Source organism: Onychostoma macrolepis, chromosome 18 (assembly GCF_012432095.1).
Source record: "Onychostoma macrolepis isolate SWU-2019 chromosome 18, ASM1243209v1, whole genome shotgun sequence".
NCBI classification, from domain to species: domain Eukaryota; kingdom Metazoa; phylum Chordata; class Actinopteri; order Cypriniformes; family Cyprinidae; genus Onychostoma; species Onychostoma macrolepis.
This window is the reverse complement of record NC_081172.1, coordinates 10,702,990-10,723,423: the sequence shown is the minus strand read 5'-3', so window position 1 is coordinate 10,723,423 and position 20,434 is coordinate 10,702,990. Positions and strand designations below refer to the sequence as shown.

Here is a 20,434-nt window from a genome sequence, read left to right as displayed (position 1 = left end):
TCATGGGTAATTAATATTTTGATATTAATATTAGAACATTTCAACTTATGTGATTTATTTCATATAAGATTTTCTGCTCAGTTCTCTATTAAAAATGATGTAGCACTCTATGGTTAGTAACAATAAATAACTTCTAACCCCATAGTTAGGATAGGGAGTAATAGTTAGCCATTTGAACCCATATTTCTTATCCTATTATTAATTATTAAATGGAATATTGATATATATGGAAGTTACAGCCCTGGTACTGTTAGTCTGTGGTTGAAAATATGATTTCTTAAGTGTATACAGCCCCTAAAGTCCTGTTCACACCAAGAATCGTAGTAAAAAACAATAAAGGTAATATTACTGCCCACAAAAATGCACAATAATGTTCTATTTATAACAATGTTGTCTGCCACTTTAAACGCTCAAGCTTGTTAAAGTCTGGTGGATTTATGACTTCAATGACCTAAATGAACGTCAATGTTTTTAGCATTCATCAGCTGAATTTTTTTCCTTAAATTGATTCCAACAATATCATTCCTCCATCACGTGTCATTATTGTTATAGTTGTGGAATTCCCTATTCTAAAATAATTGTAAGCTTTAAATAAACTATAAATGAAGTTTATTACAGTTGGTGGGAGCAAACAGCCCAAAAATGAAATGAAATGAATGAAAAGTCTGTCATCCTTTACTCACCCTCATGTCGTTCCAAACCTGTATGACTTACTTTCTTCTGGGGAACGTGAAAATTATTCTGAAGAATGATGATAACCAAACAGTTTTGGTGCCTATTGACTTCCATTGTAAAAATGTAAACATTGTAAAAATGCAAACTGTTTGGTTATCAACATTCTTCAGAATATCTTGCAAAAGTTTGGTATTTTCCGAGAAACTCTGCTGACAAAACTTTTGCTGGTAATAGAAATAATAAACGATTGGTGGAAAGCTTTCAATACTTTTGAAATATTAAAAGAGTAAATGCAAAAGTACAAAGACACAAAGTTTCTTGGGGGAGCACAAAACATTTGTGAGGGAACACCAAAATTTTAAAATACAAATGATAAAATATCACATCCTCTTATCTCGTGTTTCCCCCCCATCACCAGGTTCCCTTGGGGGCTCCATATAAATTAATTAAATTACCCATAGACAGAATAAGAGAGAGAAGAAAAAAATTAGTCAAAAAAGACCAAAAGAAAGAAAGAAATAAAGAGTAGAAGGATGTGATCAATCACTAACCGTTCAAGATAAGGAGAGTTTGTCCATTGTTTGATGGGGTCTGGGATTAATTAGCAGTAGTAGAGCTCACATTGTGTGACACCAGTGCTTGGCCTTTCACAGCTCATTACTGTGCGTCCAATCAGTGCAGGCCAGTGTGACCGCTGTTTATTTATACATACAGCCAGCCGTGGCAGCCATTTGGCAGTTTTCTTCACTGGAGAACCTTAAACACTCCCACATTGAGCTGAATCTGCACAGACATATTCAGCAACACGTTATCAGGCACAGAGCGCCATCCTATAACCATCTCTTAATGTTTTCTCAACTGTTTTCAACATTGCTAATAATAAGAAATGTTTCTTGAGCACCAAATCAGCATATTAGAATGATTTCTGAAGGATCATGTGACAAGCCTAAGGCTGCTGAAAATTCAGCTTTGCCATCACAGGAATTAATTACGTTTTTAAATAAATTACAATCGAAAACATTTCTTTTAAATTGTAATAATGTTCACAACATTACTGCATTTTTAATCAAATAAACACAGCCTTGGTGACCATAAGAGACATGTTTTTGCTGTTAAGGATGCTTTCATACTCCACAGTTGAATCTACAATGAGGACTTATAAGATAATAAAAGTAACAAGAAAAGAGAATTATATATATATATATATTTAATAATAAACACTTCACACATTAGAGACAGCTCAACACCTCTCTTGTTGGTTTCCAGGTACGTTCCAACAGGAAATTCAGGGCACTTGGGAAAATACAATGCAGACCACTGAGCTTACTATGAACATAAATTTACATAGACAACACAATATTAACAACATCATATGAAATGCAAAGACCATACTGGATCCAGCACATTCCTGATACAACCGTGCGCTCACGTACAACACATACAGACGCTGAATAAATAAATATCCAACAATCTGACGATCCCTTTAAACCAGCCCATATTTGGCATTCAATTCCTCATTATTCTGTGAACAAAACAATCTGTATTTACAAACCAAATATATTAACTTTAGTTTTTCCTCAGATGGAGGACATATGACTCAATGCAAGCTCTTGTAGACCCCACTCAGGGGTTGACATTCACCTCCACCGATCTACAGTCGAAGCGGAGGGTTATGATTGCCCTCTACTGGCTTGAAATGTAATTGCACAACAGTGTAAGTAGATGGTAAACAATGTGCATGCACATCATGCGCTAAAGACACACAACAACACTGTACGACATCGAAACAGCTGCAGCATGATACTTTCCTTTAACTGACCTGAATACCAACCGCAAGCATTATCCATACAACACTAACACATCTACTGGCAGGGTACACAAACTTATGAGCGCTCCCCCAGAGAGTCATGGGAGGATAACAGCATGCTGACCACACAGGTTTGTTCGCACTAAAATGGGAAGATCACCGCTTACATAAATGACTAAAGGCACTTTAAACCGGGGAAGAGACATAGTTCCAGTCTCCATATATTTTGAGGATGTCACCAACACAATTAATACTCAATTTATCAATACAGGAAGAAGACAACATCAGAAAAGTGCAATAAATGGGAACATACATCAAGAACAGACCAGTAGAGACTTCTGGAGAGCAGATGGACTTATTGATTTTGTTGATACTGATATTATATAGTGAAATACTGATATTGTTAAGACTGTATTTTTTGTTCGTTATTTGTCATTGTATTTGCTCAAAGGCCCCTTTTAGTACTATAGTTCTGTACATAAAAGTAGCAGGAAAGATATATGGAATATTTTAAATGGTGATTTGCATTGTGTTCACCTCATACAATATAAACTCCATATTATATATTATGATGCCTGAAGACTCAGAGCCATATTGCTATTCCAGAGAGTATGTGCATATTTGTTTTTCACATTGTCAAAAATAAACCGTTTTTATATTACAGCTGGACACTTGAAGGATAATGGGATGTGGCTGATCTATGCCAACTATTTTAGTTGCGTTATTCTGTACTGGTGTAAGGATAGTGGTAGGACCTTGGGGTGATAATAGAGGCGAAACTGTGTTGGCATTTGTGGAATACTGATCATCAGAGCTTGAATGGATGTGCTGATGTGGATGGTAGAGTTTAGATGGTTTTGGATATTCACTCTGCAGCCATCTGCTCAATGTGGTCACACAGCAGCTTGTATTGTTCTGAAAAAAGGATAATAAAAAGTGTGAATCATATTTACACATCGACTATTTAATTTTTTTTTGTTGAAAGAATACTTTTACTTAGCAGAGATGTATTAAACTGAACAAAAGTGACGGTAAAGACATTTATAAATAACAAAAGATTTCTGTTTCAAGTAATTCTGTTCTTTTTAACTTTATATTCATCAAAATCCACCAGTTTCCACAAACATATTAAGTAGCACAGCTGTTTTTAAGATTAATAATAATAAAAATGTTTCTTGAATATCTCACAATAGAAACTGTTTTGATTATATTTTTAACAAATTATTATTTTTTTTTTTTTGGAACGGTTCTGTAATTAATGTCACAAATGTCATAATGTTTTTTTTGCAAATTTGGAACAGAAAGCTGAAAAGTGGCATTACCTTCATTCAGATTTCCAATGACTGCCTGTTTCTTCAGGAAGTCATTGCAGAGTTTTTTGCTCAATCCAAAAGCCACCATGTTATGGGTGAATGTTCTGGATAAACAGAAGCAATTATTTATGAGCATATGAGCATACAAAACAATGCCCAAAAATATGCAATGAACATTGTTTTTGTCAATATTGTGTAAAATTAGACCAATGCCATGCGACTCACCCCAGCTGACCGAAAGTGATGTTCTCATTAAATCTGGAGCTATCCTCTTTCTCTTCCTGGGTCATATGACACCACTTTTCTCTGAAGGTACAAAAACAAGGGGTCAAGGTCAGAGGTCACTGATATTTCTCTCATCAAGCATGAGAGACCATCAACACAATATCTTTAATAATGTTAAAGTTCACTCATAAATGTTTAAACACATCACAATAAATACTGGGAGGTTAGAGAGTTAAAAGGTGTAAAAACAATCATATAAAAGAACAAATGTGTATAAGCCATTCATTGGTGCTCATGCAAAATCCAACAAACATTTTAGAATAAGCTCTAGTGAGCAGTCAGCTGTAGCCATGATTCACAATGAATCAAAACAAAAACAAGACAAAGTTTAACTAATAAAAAGCATATGAGCAACACGGAACCACGACATAATTCAGCTCACGAAACAGGAAAAAATGCTCAGGCAACAAATTAATGCATTTTTCCATGTGCAAAATGTTCCTTTCCTAAAAAAATAAATTAAGATCTTACTGGGAAAACATTTTTTTGCCCCTTTCTTACACTAATACACAACTGTATTCTGGTCCAATGCATTTTTATGTTAGTTTTTAGCCAGTTTTATTACCTACCAGGTGAAAATTGTCTGAACACTTAGCAAAGTGATAGTAAAAGTCTCTTCAAGAAGAGATTTGATGATTTGATGAATGTTTTATTTGTAGCACAAACAGAAATACATGTCAAAGCTTAATACTTACGGCTGGGGATTTGAAAGGACCCCTAACGGCAAGTATGAGCACTAATAATAGTTATGCCTGCCACCTCTATTAGTTCACGCTGGTTACAGTTGACATAGCAATGAATAGGCACTTGGATACAATACATTCTGACTGCATGCAATGATACAGCACATAATGCAGGAAAAGTCAAAGAGTGAATAGTGTGATCTCACTGCCCTCTTCTCATTTCGTATAATGTAGATCAGTGGTTCCCAACTGGTTCCAGAACACATTTTTTTACACTGACCCCAAAACAGTCCCAAAATTGTTTATCGTACAAAAGTAAACAAAAATGTCCTCGGTTAAACATTGAAATGTATTAATATTATGGTTTTCAATAATGAGGGCATGTCATGCAACCTGTCCATGCAGGCCAGATGAATCTGATATACCATGCCAATACTGTGTTTGATTGGATGCAAGACTTTTGAAATCAACAACAAAAGCGTGTTCTCTTTCCGTTTTAAAATTACCGTATTAAGTCTATTTATTTTACTATACTACCTGGATGAGTGTATGGTTGTTTTTATTTATTAATGTTTTCCCTGCTGTCAGAATAGATATGCTACTCACTTTTATAACACAACTATTAGTATTTTAGTATTAATAAATATTTTATCTGTTTTTAAGGTCCACAATTTCAACAAAGTTAAAGTTGTGCAATGTAGACAGCGGGATAAAAAAGACAAAGCATTATGCCTAAGGCAAATGTGACCAATATGAGTCGGTGCTTTTTTTGGAGGACCTAGTTTCCTTTGAGTGCTAGTGAAAATGTTATCAGAATGTTACACAACTTCCTGACTGGATCCTGTGCTGAAATATAGAAATATATAGAGGGTTTCACAGGGGTTCCCACTTTTTTTGACCCGAGAATTTTCCAGTCAGTGAATTGCATTAAAAACGATAGCATTTAAATTTCTAGTTAATTAAATATCTTAGAGTGGAGCTAGGAAAAAATTTATATATAATATATACTGTGTATATATAATGTATATATACATATACATATTTATTTTATTTTATTTTTTAAAGAAATTAATCCTTTTATTCAAAAAAGCAACAAAGACATTAAATTGAACAAAAGTGGCTGTAAAAAATTATACTTGTAAGAACTTTATACTTATACAAAAAAACCTATACTTCTGAACTTTTTTATATTTATAAACGAATCCTGAAAAAAATATATCAAGGATTTTACAAAAATTAAGCAGAAAAAACATTTTCATTGATAATAAGAAATAAGAAAAATTAACAATGACTGTTGAAAATAAAGCTTTACCATCAAAGGAATACATTATATTTTATTAGTTATTTTAAATTGTAAAAATATTTCACAAATTACTCTTTTTATTGTTTTTTTTTTATCAAATAAATGCAGCCTCAGTGAGTATAAGAGACATTTAAATATCTTGCCGAGTGTATATTTTGAGATTTTATTATTATATTTGTTATTCATTTCAATTCTTTTGATATTTCCAAGTTTTCTGTGCAGAGTGTAAGTAAAAGGTGGCCTAATTCTGTCAGAGTTACATCTTTATCCTAAACTCTCTCCACTTTCTCCTAAATTTATGCTGTCCTTTCACTCTTTAACTCTCAGTTCATTCTAACTGATCTAACTTTCCCCTCTCCATTTTAATCCTCCTTTTCTGTCTCTATCTTGCAATGTCCAGGGCAGCAGACGGAATGAAGGACAGACCTTTCATCTTTCTCTTCCTCAGCCGTCCGCCTGCGTGAGGCAGCAAGGCACAGGGAGATAAAGGGTTAAAGTCACATGCAGAGAGAGAGAGAGAGAGAGAGAGAGAGAGCCACAGAGAGAAAGAAAGGAAAGAGAGGATGATGAGCAGATGAGCAGTGTGGAAGAGTAAACCATAAGGGCACAGAGAAAGGCTGCAGGACTCATCCAGACTGCAAATACACTGTAAGACTGTCATATGCACCGGGCACTCAGTCACGCACCTCGGCTGAAACTTCTGGGCAGTTTATTTCAACATCACTAACAATCTATCAAACACAAAGTAAACTCTCAATCTCTCCCTCTGGCTTTAACAGACACACAAACAAACACCCAGTCTAAACAAACACGCAATCTAACATGTGCATTAGGTGCCGTGCAAAGTCTGTTTTGTTTAATAGCACGATATATCAGGAGAAAGAGACAAGAAGCACTCTATAAATAGTAATAAGAATTACAGAGTATACTGTGAAAAACCCTGCGATCTCTCACCTCGTGGTAGGGGATCTTTTATTTCTCTCACAGTGGACGGCATCGAAAAATGCTGCGTTCCAAAACCTCAATGTGTGCCTTTTAAAGAAGACAAAGAGAAACAGATGCAACCAAATTAACATCAGCATCTATATGTGGCAAATGATCGGATGTAGTGCCTGAACTATGTTAAAACTGCTTTGGAGATCTTTCAAAATGTCAACAGACAAGTAGATTAATGTGGATTAAACCCACCAGCCTCCTTTCTTGCTTCAGTTTGTCTTATTGCAAACAGATTTTTTTCTTTTGTTTTACAAAAAAATACTTTCTGTGGTAATCTGACAACATTACTGTAATGCAAAAAATACTGATATATTATTTATATAGTGTAAAATATTTTAATCATTATGGTACTATTTGTTTTAGTAAATTGAATTGTTTCCATAACACTGTTACAACTCTTTTCAACATTGATAATAAAAAGAAAGTTTCTTGAGCAGCAAATCAGCATATTAGAATGATTTCTGAAGGATCATGTGACACTGAAGACTGGAGAAAATCCAGCTTTTCCATCACAGAAATTAATTATATTTTAAAATACATTGCATTGCCTTAGATTAGGACCATTTTAAAGATTTAACATCCTGTCATTATCTTCATGACAACTATTTTTCTTCCTATATTTCTATTACCGTTCTATTATATTTCTACTACCGTAAAAAAAAAAAAAAAAAATCATAAGATATATCATAGACATATTATTTAAATTGTAAAATATTTAAATAAAGTATTTTTTGTTGTAGTAAATAATAATAATAATTTTACAAAATCCAATTTAATTTTTTATTCTGGCATGAAATATGTTTAAACCAACTCGAGACACTGACAGGATGCCACAAATGCGGTCCATGAAAAAATTTAAATAACACAAATGTTTCATTAAAATGTTGATTATATGAAAGGATACTTTTCAGAAGCAACTTAAACTGTTAATTTGAATAATTATGTAGGGAAAAAAAGATTACTGACAACCTACCAAATGGGCTGCTGTTTTAGGTGTGTGTACAGGTATATTTTCTCCTCTTCTTTTCTAACCGGGGAGAGAGGGGGGGAAACTACAGGGTACGCAAACAGAGAGGAGCACAGTTAATAACTCAAACACCTACACATGTCTACAGAGACAATCTCTGTGGGTTAAGGGTCTTGCTCAGCAGCAGAGTGGTGGAAGCTAATGAATGGTTTGGGTAACCAACGCAGATTCTTAACCACTAAGTCACATCACCAATATACATAGAGAAAACCTTATGTGAGACATCTAAAAACTGGACGAGATTACCAAAGGTGAGAAAAGACCTGATTAAAAACACAGTTGTGGTACATCGTGAACTACCTGGAGTTTTGGTTTTCTGTTCGGCAGGTTTGTCTGTGTCTCTGAAGAGGACCGAATGAGAACAGAAGAGTTTGTGAGCAGCAGAAGCATCACTAAATAAAAGGGTGAATAAAAGCAATGACAGAAAATCACCCACTCATTCTTTAGGCCCAAGGGTCCTCTCAGTTTGCTCTCCAGACCCCCAAAGAATCCTTTAACATCAGTCTTAGCGGAGGTGTTTTTGAGCAGTCGCTCTGCAATATCTTTCTTCCCAGAGAGCCAGACCTTTCCAGTGCGCAGGTACGAGTCGATCCCCCCGCTGGGCCTCTCTAGCAGCTCTGTGGGAGACAGCTGGGACTTACCTGTCACACACACACATATATATTCATTAGAAACTCAAATGAATTTAATTAAAAAGGCATACTAGGCAGTCACACACTGTGTATATTAGGAGTGGGCACTTTACCATTAGATTTTAATTTAAAGAGTTATGATTTGATTCCAAAACAATGACAACAAAAGGGTTCCAAATCATTAGCAGTGATGCACCACATGATACATAATGCATCTTTGTATACTATTCAATACGAAAAATTGGTCACACTTTATTTTAAGGTCTCGCTATTAACAAACAATTAACTACAACTTTTGCCTCAATAAACTCCTAATTTGTTGCTAATACATATTTAGTAAGGTAGTTGTTAAGTTTAGGTATTGTGTAGGATTAGGGATGTAGACTATGGTCATGCTGCAGAATATGCGCTTTATAAGTACTAATAAACAGCCAATATGTTAATAACAGGCATGCTAATAAGCAACAAGTTAATAGTGAGAATTGGTCCCTATACTAAAGTGTTACTGAAAAATTAATAAACAATTGCATTTTTTTGGTGAATTTATTCAGTGAATCACACTAACGTTCAAAATTTGCATTGTGTGAGATTTTAAATCATTTTTGAAAGAAGACATATATGCTAACCAAGGCTGCAATTACTTGAACAAAAATACAGTAAATACAGTAATATGGTGAAATATTTTTACAATTTAAGGTACTCTTTTCAATTTAGGTATATTTTTTAAAATGCAATTTATTTCTGTAATGGCAAAGCTGAATTTTCTGTAAAAGAACTGAATCTATTTAATAAATATAAATATTCTGTAATGCTATATGTCTTTACTGTCACTTTTGAACACTTAACTGTATCCTTGATGAATAATATATATATATATATATATATATATATATATATATATATATATATATTTTTTTACCCCAAACTTATGAATGGTAGTGTATATGTATCTTTTCCCACATCGCTAGTTTTTATACTAGGTCATAACCAACCTCCCTTGAAAACACATTAAAATAGCACTGTTAAATTTTTCCAAAACAATAAGAGGCAGTGCCAGTAATGTCTGAGTCATTGGCTGTAACAGGAAGTGAGAGGAGGTCTGGGCGTTTCTTTATCAGATTCTAACATTCTACACAAATTCTCAGTATGTTTGCTTAATATTAACGATGAACTCTCTTACCCATGTAGTAATATGTGAAGCACATGGTCATGAGGTGTTTGGCTGGGCCATAATCATCCACCTGGTGACATCTGTCAATCAATCAAATATTGGTCACATGTGAGTCACACACTTGCCACACAATGACTTGCCAAGAGTTCTACAGAAAATGGGTAACTTAGCTTTTAACAGTTGGGTTTGGCTTCCATGTAATGTCAACCATTCAATGTCAAGTGACAATATCACTGATATACTTACTCAAATAAAACAACAGCGAAGGACTGCACCAGCCTGTAGAACGTCTGTTCACTCACACATTTTGAGTGGCAGCGCTGCAAACACAAGACATGGTTATCATCACAACTGTGTTTGTTTCTACACATTCTATTGCATGAGTTCTCTTATCTTTGAGAAAGACTTGAGAATGCGAATGGTACGTTTAGTCAAAATAGACTGAGCTTGATGCTTATAGCGATGTGCATTTTAGGATAACCATGGCGATACTTATTTTTATGTTATGGCAGACAACCAAGAAATGGCAATTATTAAAATAATAGAAAAAATCTAGACTAAATAAATTAAAACACACAAACACACAAAAAAAGCAATGATTTTAAAAGCATCTCAACATTATAATGTACAGTATGAAAAATGGATAATAATTTTAAGATTTCCTAAAGATAACATTTAACAGCGTTATTAAATTATTCTTGTTATTAAAGATGATTTTTTTTTTTTTAATATTGGCAAACATTTTGGTAATTTTGACTGCCAAGTAGTCAAAGAATTTTCAACACATTTTTCAAACAATGGGTGTGTAGTTCAGTGCTTCATAAAATCTTATGTTGCAAAAACTGCATTGCTAAATACATTTGCAACATGTTTTTGCTATATTTAGTATGTGACAGGAAAAATAGGCTTTACTGCTGCTGTTCACAAGTATGGTGCACAAGTATGGTCACACTCTAACCTGTTAAATAGAGGTGAAGAAATATATATGCTTGTTCTCACACAGAGTGGTTTTAGTGTTACTTATATGCTATTAAAGTATTTATTAATATTTTGAATTAGCTTATATTTGTATATTTTTAATATTCATTTTCATTTTAGTATTTTATGTGCTTTTGTCATTTTTATTATGTTTGAAGTTTTTATTTTTTATTTCAGTTTTAGTCACTTGAGTACTTCAACTTAGTTCTTCAACAAACACAATCAACAATGGCAATCATTCTAATTTTCAATTATGTTGTTAGTTTGTTTTTTCACCTCAATATTTATATTTTATTTCAATTATCAAAACTTATTTTAATAGTACTAGACACTGTTTACACACCTCAGGTGCAAAATGTGTGAAAAAGGTCTAACCATCGCCCAAAATGACTATAACTCACAATTAAAAATCAAATGTTTTGAAATTGGAATAGAGTGATGCAGTGATTGTGTTTTCATGAATACCTGCGCACTGACATATTTGGCGAACCACTCCCTGCCTTTGCCGTTCTCTCCAGTGCACAGCTCTCCAAAGTGAGCCTTCTCCTCCTGATCAAAGTCCTCCCTGAGAGAGGAAAAGAGAATTAAAGGAACCAGGAGTAGTAGCCGGAAGAGAAAGACAAAGAGAATGGGATAGGGAGAGCGAGAGAGTACTTGAAACAACAGGAGCAAATGCAAACATACACATCAGTTGACATGTGACTATAATTCTGTCTGAAGCTTCTTCCTCATTCAAGAGAATAGTTCACCTAAAAAATTTTAAATTCTGTCATCGTTTACTCGTTTCAAACCCCTATGACTTTTTTACTTCCATGGAGAACAAAAGTATATTTTCAATACCACAAAAGCTCCAGCAAGGACAAAAAAAGCCTCATAAAAGTAGTCTATATGACTCATACACTATATTCTAAGGCTTCTGAAGCTATACAGGAACAGACTGTAATTTAAGTGCATCTTATCAGTAGCATTGCATCTGTTCTTGTGTGAATGAGATTTGTGAGCTATGGCGGAAATTGTCAAAAGATAAAAACTTACATTTGCTTTGTTCCTCAAGCAAAATTATCATATGGCTTCAGAAGACTTGGAATATAGCACATAAGTCACATTTATGGTGCTTTTTTGTCCTCTCTGGAGTTTCACATCCACTCTAGTTATGAAAGAGAGCAGCATGAACATTCTACGAAACATCTCTTTTTGTGTTCATGGCTGATGCATTCCTTTAAGGTGTAGATTGTGGAGCAAATCACCTTCCGTGGAAGAGCTTTGCCACGTAGGTTTTCATGAACGCTCTTATCTCTGTCTCCTCTGCGTCCTCAGCGCTGTGACTGGAGCAGGATGAGGACCGTCGTGTGCTCGACGGGTGCGATGGGGATTCTGTGTCCTCGTTGTCGCTGTCGGCAGATTCTGTGGCATCACTATCTTCTTCTCTGTGGGGAGTGTGTGTGGGGGCCATTGGCTCTGGTAGAAGGGGCTCCATTGTGGCGTTGCTCGCAGGCTCAGGGACGAGAGGCTCAGATGAGAAAAATCCCACCCCACTGGGAGGTCCAAGAACAGAGGCAGCTGTCCCTTCTGGGGGCGAGTCAAAGTCTATGAGGTTGTTCACCACGGCCCCCTCCATACTTTGTTACGGGGGTAATTCAGTCACTAGGTGAGATATGATGATGTCAGCTAAAAAAAAAAACTCAGAGAGGAAACAGCTGTTTGTAGCTCCACAATTTTTTCACAGCAGCTGGACCTAAAAAAATAACAATTTTAATTTGTGGTTAAACGTATTGTTTTTATTTAATCAAAGATACAGTAAAAACAGTAATACTGTAATATAATATTAAAATTTTAAATAAAATTAAATATTTTAATATCTCATTTGTTTCTGCGATACACAGATGAATTTTAGCAGCCATTTGTATAGCAGCCATTTGTATATTCAAATATTTAGAAATCATTCTAATATGCTGATTTGGTGCTAAGAACAAATTCCTTATAGTTATTGTTGAAAACAGTTGTTCCCATTAATATTTTTGTGGAATCCTTTTTTCAAGATTCTTTGATAACTAGAAGATTTAGAAGAAATATTTCTATTTCAGCATTTTTGAAAATTTTTGATATCATAAATGCATCCTGCAAAAAAATGCTAAATAAAAGTACAAAAAGTACAAATTAACTTTTGAATAGTAGTATATAAAATATAATATTTTTAACATTTTTTAAAATGTATTATATATAATTATAAGACATATACAATTATTTTTTTTATATCAAGCATTCCAAACATTTTCATGAAGTGTAACATTATGGTTGAGTACTTTAATGTCCTCTTTTGTGGTAAACTTCCTTGCAGCTGTGTTTATACAGACTGACCACAGCATGAAGCAACACAGAGTCTGTCAGAGCCTGTTAAAACTGAAACCCATTGCACAGAATCTCAGTGCAAAAGCATGTGTTACTATGAAGCACTGGACATAATATACAAACTCAATCTGTATAATGCAGTGAGTGTTTTTCCCTCTCAGACATCTAGATATCAAATATGGTAATGCTTATTGATTTGACATCATGGATACAATATAATATATTTAATCCTGCCTGTGTGAAAATGCCATCTGCTCCTCATAGAATTCTAAAGAAGAATGACACGTTTCCTTCTCAAACGAAAGGCTAGTTCACTTTGCCCCGACTGTCGCCAGTGGTTTTGTTGGATCAGAGTGTTAAAGGGATAGTTCACCCAAAACAGAAAATTCTGTCATCATTTACTCGCCCTCATTTTGTTCCAAACCTATATGAATTTCTTTGTTCTGCTGAACACAAAATAAGACATTTTGTGGAATGTGGGTTACCAAACAGGTCCCCATAGCATGGGGGGAGAAAATAATACTATGGAAGTCAGTGGGGTCCACAAACAGTTTGGTTGCCCACATTCTTCGAACATCTTTTTTGTGTTCGGCAGATGAAAGTAAAACTGGTTTGGAACAACATGAAGGTGAGTAAATGATGACAGAATTTTCATTTTTGAGTGAACTATCCCTTTAACCTGCTATTTGCAAACCACTTGACTTTACTGTTTTGTCTCAGTATAACTTTTTTTCAGATTTCTTTTTTTTTTTTTTTTGAAATTCATTTGATCTATTATCAGATTTTTTTTTTTTTTTTTTGGCTATTGGTTAAAATTATCCATAAGTGATAACTTGAGTGTTACTACCAACCTAAACCTTCAATGAAAACAATATTTGAATTCTGCATGCAGAAGAACAATCATTCATGCTATACCTGAATAATTTTTACAAGACTCAAAAAGGCCAGAAACTACCCCCTTAGGCTTTTGACAAAACCCTGAGAAATGCATTAGGACTGAGAGGACAGTTACATAATGCAGAGCTGGAGAAGCGTGACTTGGCTGGCATACGCACTCACAAGTGCACACACACACAAACAGTGACCAGAGTCAGAGAAAGTGTCAATTGCTCCCGCCTCTTTTCACACTTATCTTTGAGAAGCACAAGGCAGACAAAACAGCTGTATAGTTAGGGTGAGCGTTAAGACCAATACCAAACTCCTACACATGGCTGCTTCTCTTGCACTTTATAAGTCTGAGCATTCAAGAGGGTAAATGCACATGCTGCAATATTCCTGCCTCCCTGCACTGAAGCACTGCCCCCTCTTTCTACTCCATCCATCCATCCATGCAACAAAATGCCCCTTCATCGTGAGCCTAAGGTCCAGCATTGAGGATCTGCTGTCAGAGGGATGGGACACAGATGAGTTGGTCCACTGGTTTAAGGGACTGAATGGGTTAGGGTTACCAAAGCGGTGCAGTGATATCGGAGTCAGCAGAGCAGAGAGAAAGATAATTACATGTGTGATGAATGTCTCAGGGAGGGAGATATTGGGTTGGCTTGTGTGCAAGGTCAAGTCGGTCAAAAAACTAGAAAACTGGTAAACTAGAACAGTGGCTTTCAATTAGTTTTGTGTCAAGGCCCAGATATTACATTGAATGTCAAGACCCAACACTACTAAACTTTTTATCACACAAAACATCCACAAATGTTAATAAAAGCAAACACTGAAATTAAATTAATAATAAATATAATAATAATAATATAAAAACAATAAATTATAATTGTGTGTGTGTGTATATATATATATATATATGATAGATAGATAGATAATATTAGAAATAATCAATTATATTTACATTTATATGTGGGTCATTTACGTATAATTTACGTATATTTCGACAGGCCCATTTTAAAATACAAAAAATAATAATATCTATTGTAATTGTTTAAACATTAAGAATGTTGTGTACACATAAATTCATATTAAAATTTAAAATTAAGTAATTTTAGTGTTTCATCTAGATGAATTGGCCATAGTCTTAAAAAATGTCATGTGGTGCGACCATGATTTATATTAAAATTAAATAAATTCCTTAACATGCTTAACATTTAAAAGTAAAAAAATGTTCTCAGTAATTAAAGTGTTTAGAAAAAGTATTTGCATTTAATTTGAGTTTTTGTAAATAATGACCTCTTATTTTTGTTCTATAATTTCAGAGTTGCCTTCTCAAATGTAGTTAACAGACTTATTTTTCCTGTAAATTGCATAAAACTGATAAAAATGTTTTAAAAATACCATTCACTTAAGCATACTGTAGCAGTGATTTATATTTCAACCACAGAAATGTGTTATTTTATTTTTAATTTATTACAGTTATTGCTATTATTGGTTGCACCACATGACGAGTGGTTACTCCAAATGACACAAAGACCTTATATCATTAAAAATCTATTTAAAGAGACATGTGTGAAAAGTGCAGCAAGTGGCATTAACTGCAGGCATTTCTTTAGCCCCAGTTATCAATTAGTAATTGACCCTTTGCCGGACTTTGATTAACAAGCAATCTGACATATTACAACGCCGAATCCGTCATTTTTGTCCGACAAACAAACTAGACAGGAGAGTAGATTAACGTCGGTGGACTTGAACTTGAAAAATGGTGTGTATTGACATCTTTTCATGGTTGAAACAAGATACCTTCTGATGTTCATTCATGTTTATTTTGTGCTATAACTAGTAAAGATGAAGAGATGATCGGTTCATGTGGTGCTTGAACTGAAGCGCTACAGCAATCTGTCATGACACGTTCAAGAGCCACAAAACAGTATTTGTTGTTTGAATTTCTTTTAAAAATAACAAAATTTGAACACTGAGACTTTGTTTCATACCAAAAGTAACCAGCTCTGTCTTGTATGTCGGTACATTGTCAGTGTCCTCTTTGCTCCGTGATGTATTTTTCACACCGTGAGAACATGATGCGTGTCATAAAAGTGCCATGGTTTGTCAGACGTAGCAACAGTAACTAAGGGGGGACAGGTCTTTGCAAAGGGTCAATTTAGACTAGTGTGAGGTTGCTGGCTCAGGTTCTGAGATGACAACATGGACATATTTCTTATAGTAGAAAATGACATCTGGAGTTTGTGCTAGACTGCAAGGTCAGAATTAACATGCTGCCTATGGTGAGCATTTATTTGAATTTGCTTGGCAGTGCAATCTGGTAGAATAGATTAAAATACTTATTAATAAATAAATAATACAATACTAATAAATGCAAAATTACCAAACTAAAATTACATGCTCTGAATTTTTTTTGTTTTTGCATTTTTTCTCATATTGTACAAATATTAAACATAAACCGTCTGAAATGACCCAAATTGCATAAAAATCTATTCCAAATCATACTAAAATAAGGTATTTTATGTATATAAACCATAGATTGAATATAAAAGCACAAAAACTGCCAATCTGGGGCATATATCTACAATGGAAAACACTCTGCAGTGGTCACACCACAAGATTCAAATTCAGTCAAAATTTACAAGCACCGAATTGGTCACCTAAACAAAACAAGCTAGCTTCCCACAAAAGGTGACTATGAAATTTATAATGAAAATAAATACTTGCAGAAATAACTTAATATGCATTGTTTTTTTGAGGTCATACCACATGATATCCAAATGTGGTAACTACATATTAGCCGTTAAAAAGGCAATTTTTTTCCTAATTTGAAAGAGACTTACAAACCTGCTTGATGCTTCCATGGGTCCTTAGCAACTTGGTATATGATGCAAAGTCCTATCTTTGAATGGATTTCAACATAAAAGTCCCAAAATGGTAGTTTCTTGATGGTCGCACCACATGATATTTCATAAAATGGAAATCGTCTGACAAAGTTTGTTTGTATATTATGGTGGAAATATAAATACAAATGGAATCAGGCCAAATAGTAAAGAAAATTAATCGGAATAAATTTATGTTTACAAAAAAAAAGAAAAGTTATGGCCGGACGGTCGCACCACATGATATTTTCACACTTTCAATAACAGAAAAATTACAAATAACTAATGTTTTTAAAAAAGTTAAAGTGAGTTCATACATGGGAAAGGTCCTTCATATATATGGCATCTTTTTTATGCATTTAAACCAATTTTTAACTGAAAAAATGCAATCAGACAGAAAATTTAGGTGTCACGTCATTGACCCATGTATTACTATTTAATATTATATTTATTTATATATTCTATATTATTATTATTAACATTTAAAAATATATTATTATTATATTAATAATTGATTACAATTGAAAACACTATGGTAAGCACAAACCAAGATAATCCTTGATGCAAGACAAGTAAACTCAGATTTAACATAGTATGGGTTGTATTTTCATTATTTTCATGAATTTTAAAATTTAGTTTTAAATGGCAACCCATTTGTCTTGTCATTTGCCTAATTTGCGTAGCATCTAATAAGCAAGCAACAGATGCCAAAATACTGTCAATTTTGAGTAGGCACACTACCTTTGACAACAAAAGACACAGAAAAGATATCTCCTCCCTTTATTAATTTATTTTCCCATCATATATATATACACAATTAGACGGTTAGCTGCGTTTAATTATTTTCATTTGGCATTGTTTTTTCCTGCTGTCTCTGCTGTCAGAACTGACCTGTAACCGACCCTTTGAGAACCACTGAACTAGATTACTTGTTTATGCATAACAAGCAAAATGCAAATATAGACTGATTCAGATTACATGCTGGTATAGAAACAAGAAGTAAAATTGAGGATCTGTGGTATAGGGAACAAAATAATTACTAACCATGCAGGATAGTGACATGTTACCAGACAAAAACAGATCAGATTTCGTCTGGATTTAAAAATCATGCAAAAGCTTGCAGAAATCTATATTGGGTGTGAAAAGTTTCTGTATTAATTGTGTGAGAGAGTCTGTCTCTGATGTGAAAATAAGGTCACAGTGAGGTTAATTTGAGGCTGTTTCATTTGCACCATTATGCAAGATGTCCTTCTATTTCCTCAAGGGAAACCTCACTCGTATCTGTCACGGTATCAGATGCTGTGAACTTAAGACTGCCATCTTGTACGATCAAATGCACAGGGCTTGATCAGCTAGCCGCTGACTGATGCCGCACAATCAGACACATAAACAAAGCCTAAATGGATCAATGCTTCTAACCAGAGAGCATCAGATTCAATAAAAGTCACATAAGATTACTCTTTTCCTGAGACACTGCACAGAACACGCAGACTGAGAATTGCTTCTAACAGTGAGCTTTTCATCATTGGCCTGCACTTCAATAGGACAAGAAAAAATGATCCTCGGCTTGGCTGGAAACAAGAGCACTCTTATCTCCAGCCACTAGAGTTTAAAAATATGTAGCAATGTTTATGAGGCCTGCAGTCAAGCTTGGATGCCAGGTTTATCTGACTAACGCTGTTTAATAAGACTCAGTGACCAAAATGCAAAGCACAATGTCTTGCCATATTAAATCACTGGGCTGTGATTGAAAAAAAATAAGGAAACCCCTAACAAATGCTTGCATCTAATTAACAATAACTATCATAGCATTTCATTTTTTATCATATCATGACTTAGGCTACAGGTGACAGTTTAAATACAGGGTTATTGTGGTGAACTAAAACTAAAACCACTATTAAAAAGATTTAATTAAAAGAAAGCTGAGATAAAATAAAATACAACCATTAGATGAAAACCTTAAAGAAAATGAGAAATGTTGCTTTAGCATAAAATAAAATAAAATAAAAAGTTGAAGCACTAAAATTACTAACTAGAAACAAATTAAATTAAAAAACCTAAATAGTAATATTAAAAAAATAATAATAATAAATTACAAAAACCCAAGACAACTAAAAATGAAACTAAAATTACAATATAAAAATAAAATGTAATATAAAATTGTAATAAAACATAATAAATTATGGTATACAAAAATAACACTGGAAATATACAGGTGTTTATATCATAAGCAAACCAGAATGGGGAAAGTGCACTTTTTATTTTGCCAGATAATACATGCCCTGATAGATATTTATTATTTTTCATAACGCTTGTAGATACCTCCAAGTATAAATCAAGCACTGATCCAATCAGAGTCTTTTTTCACAGCACACAAAGCAATTATTCACAACTCATTGAAACACTGTGTGAGTCAGGTGGCATACCTGCAAATGCAGTTCCAGACAGTAAGCAGAAATAGAAAGCTTAATAAACTGAGAAGAAACTAGACTCCCTGTAGCTGCCGGTAATAACATGGATTTCTCTATTGAAAACATCTCACTTCTGCTCCACTGCTTCAGACCTTTTATTGTCTTAAAATAGCACCTGTCAAAATACCATCTTATCAAAAGACAATTCACAGGGTCCATCAGAAACCTTTCCTACAGTCATACTGGTCCAATTTTTAGCCTCCATAACAAATGTATATTTTCATTTGCACTAATTTAATAACCCAAAATGCATCTCTGGTTGCTTGAAACACTGATGAAATAAAATAAGCACAGTCACATCTTTTTGATAACAACTGATGTGAGCATTATTTGGAAATTAGGCATTATAGGCACGCACTACGAAAATGCTGTCTAGATAGGCAGCTCACTAGGTTTTGAGCCATATTCTCAAAGCTCTAATCATTCATACTTTCTTCACACTAGCACTCTGATCAGTTTACTCTTGAAAAATGAAACCTCCCCCTCCACCTTCTTATTGTAAACAACACTGTGCAATCATATGGCACACTTTCATACGGAAAGGAAGGCGGAAAATGCTGGAAGTCCGTGAGTCTCGTTCATTTCGTCGCAAACTGCATTTATGAAACGTTAATAGCTCGCGCATATATTTATACAGGTATCTGCCTGCAGCGAATATCAATAATGATACTTATTTATTGGCACGTCGTATTCATTCGCGCTTCGTACGTACGAAAATTGCAAGATGGACATGACAACTCCTATGTTCTAACTGTTAACGTCAAGTCCCCTGATAAAGTGTTGTCAGATGATACTTACCCTGGATGTTCCAGCTGGAGCTCCGTCTTCCCAGCGCGTGAGATGTACAAGCGGCTCTGAACTAGTCTGAGTGTGCGCATGCGCAACGTTATCAGTAGCGGATGGGGGAATCCAGTGACGTAACCTAAATGACACGTGACTGCACACTGCGTATTTTTTTACTGTTCACGTTTGATGTTGTC

The 20,434-nt window shown here is 34.4% G+C and overlaps 1 protein-coding gene across 2 annotated transcripts; it reads right to left on the bottom strand.

Moving 5' to 3' along the window:
• Positions 1–1,707: 1,707 nt before the first annotated feature.
• Positions 1,708–20,357, bottom strand: kiaa0513 (KIAA0513 ortholog). 2 transcript variants are annotated; one of them, XM_058751270.1, is made up of 13 exons: positions 20,253–20,357; positions 12,118–12,605; positions 11,336–11,435; positions 10,139–10,212; positions 9,902–9,972; positions 8,526–8,730; positions 8,390–8,430; positions 8,036–8,114; positions 7,021–7,098; positions 6,493–6,522; positions 4,021–4,101; positions 3,805–3,899; positions 1,708–3,397 (listed from the first exon to the last, which is right to left on the bottom strand). In XM_058751270.1, the coding sequence occupies exons 2-13, from the start codon at positions 12,486–12,488 to the stop codon at positions 3,348–3,350; spliced, it is 1,275 nt and encodes a 424-aa protein (XP_058607253.1). In that variant the 5' UTR covers positions 12,489–12,605; positions 20,253–20,357; the 3' UTR covers positions 1,708–3,347. The 2 variants fall into 2 exon arrangements, with proteins under 2 accessions (XP_058607253.1, XP_058607254.1); XM_058751271.1 differs by lacking the exon at positions 6,493–6,522 and having other exon boundaries at positions 1,713–3,397.
• Positions 20,358–20,434: the final 77 nt, after the last annotated feature.

Bases quoted from the DNA above. Each gene is read 5' to 3' on its own strand.
- kiaa0513 (XM_058751270.1), bottom strand. From the start codon at position 12,488: ATGGAGGGGGCCGTGGTGAACAACCTCATAGACTTTGACTCGCCCCCA. The intron at 11,436-12,117 runs GTGATTTGCTCC...TTCCTCTCTCAG, and splicing joins GCAAAGCTCTTCCACGGAAG to GGAGGACTTTGATCAGGAGG. The intron at 7,099-8,035 runs GTAGGTTGTCAG...CTTCTTTAAAAG, and splicing joins CTAAAACAGCAGCCCATTTG to GCACACATTGAGGTTTTGGA.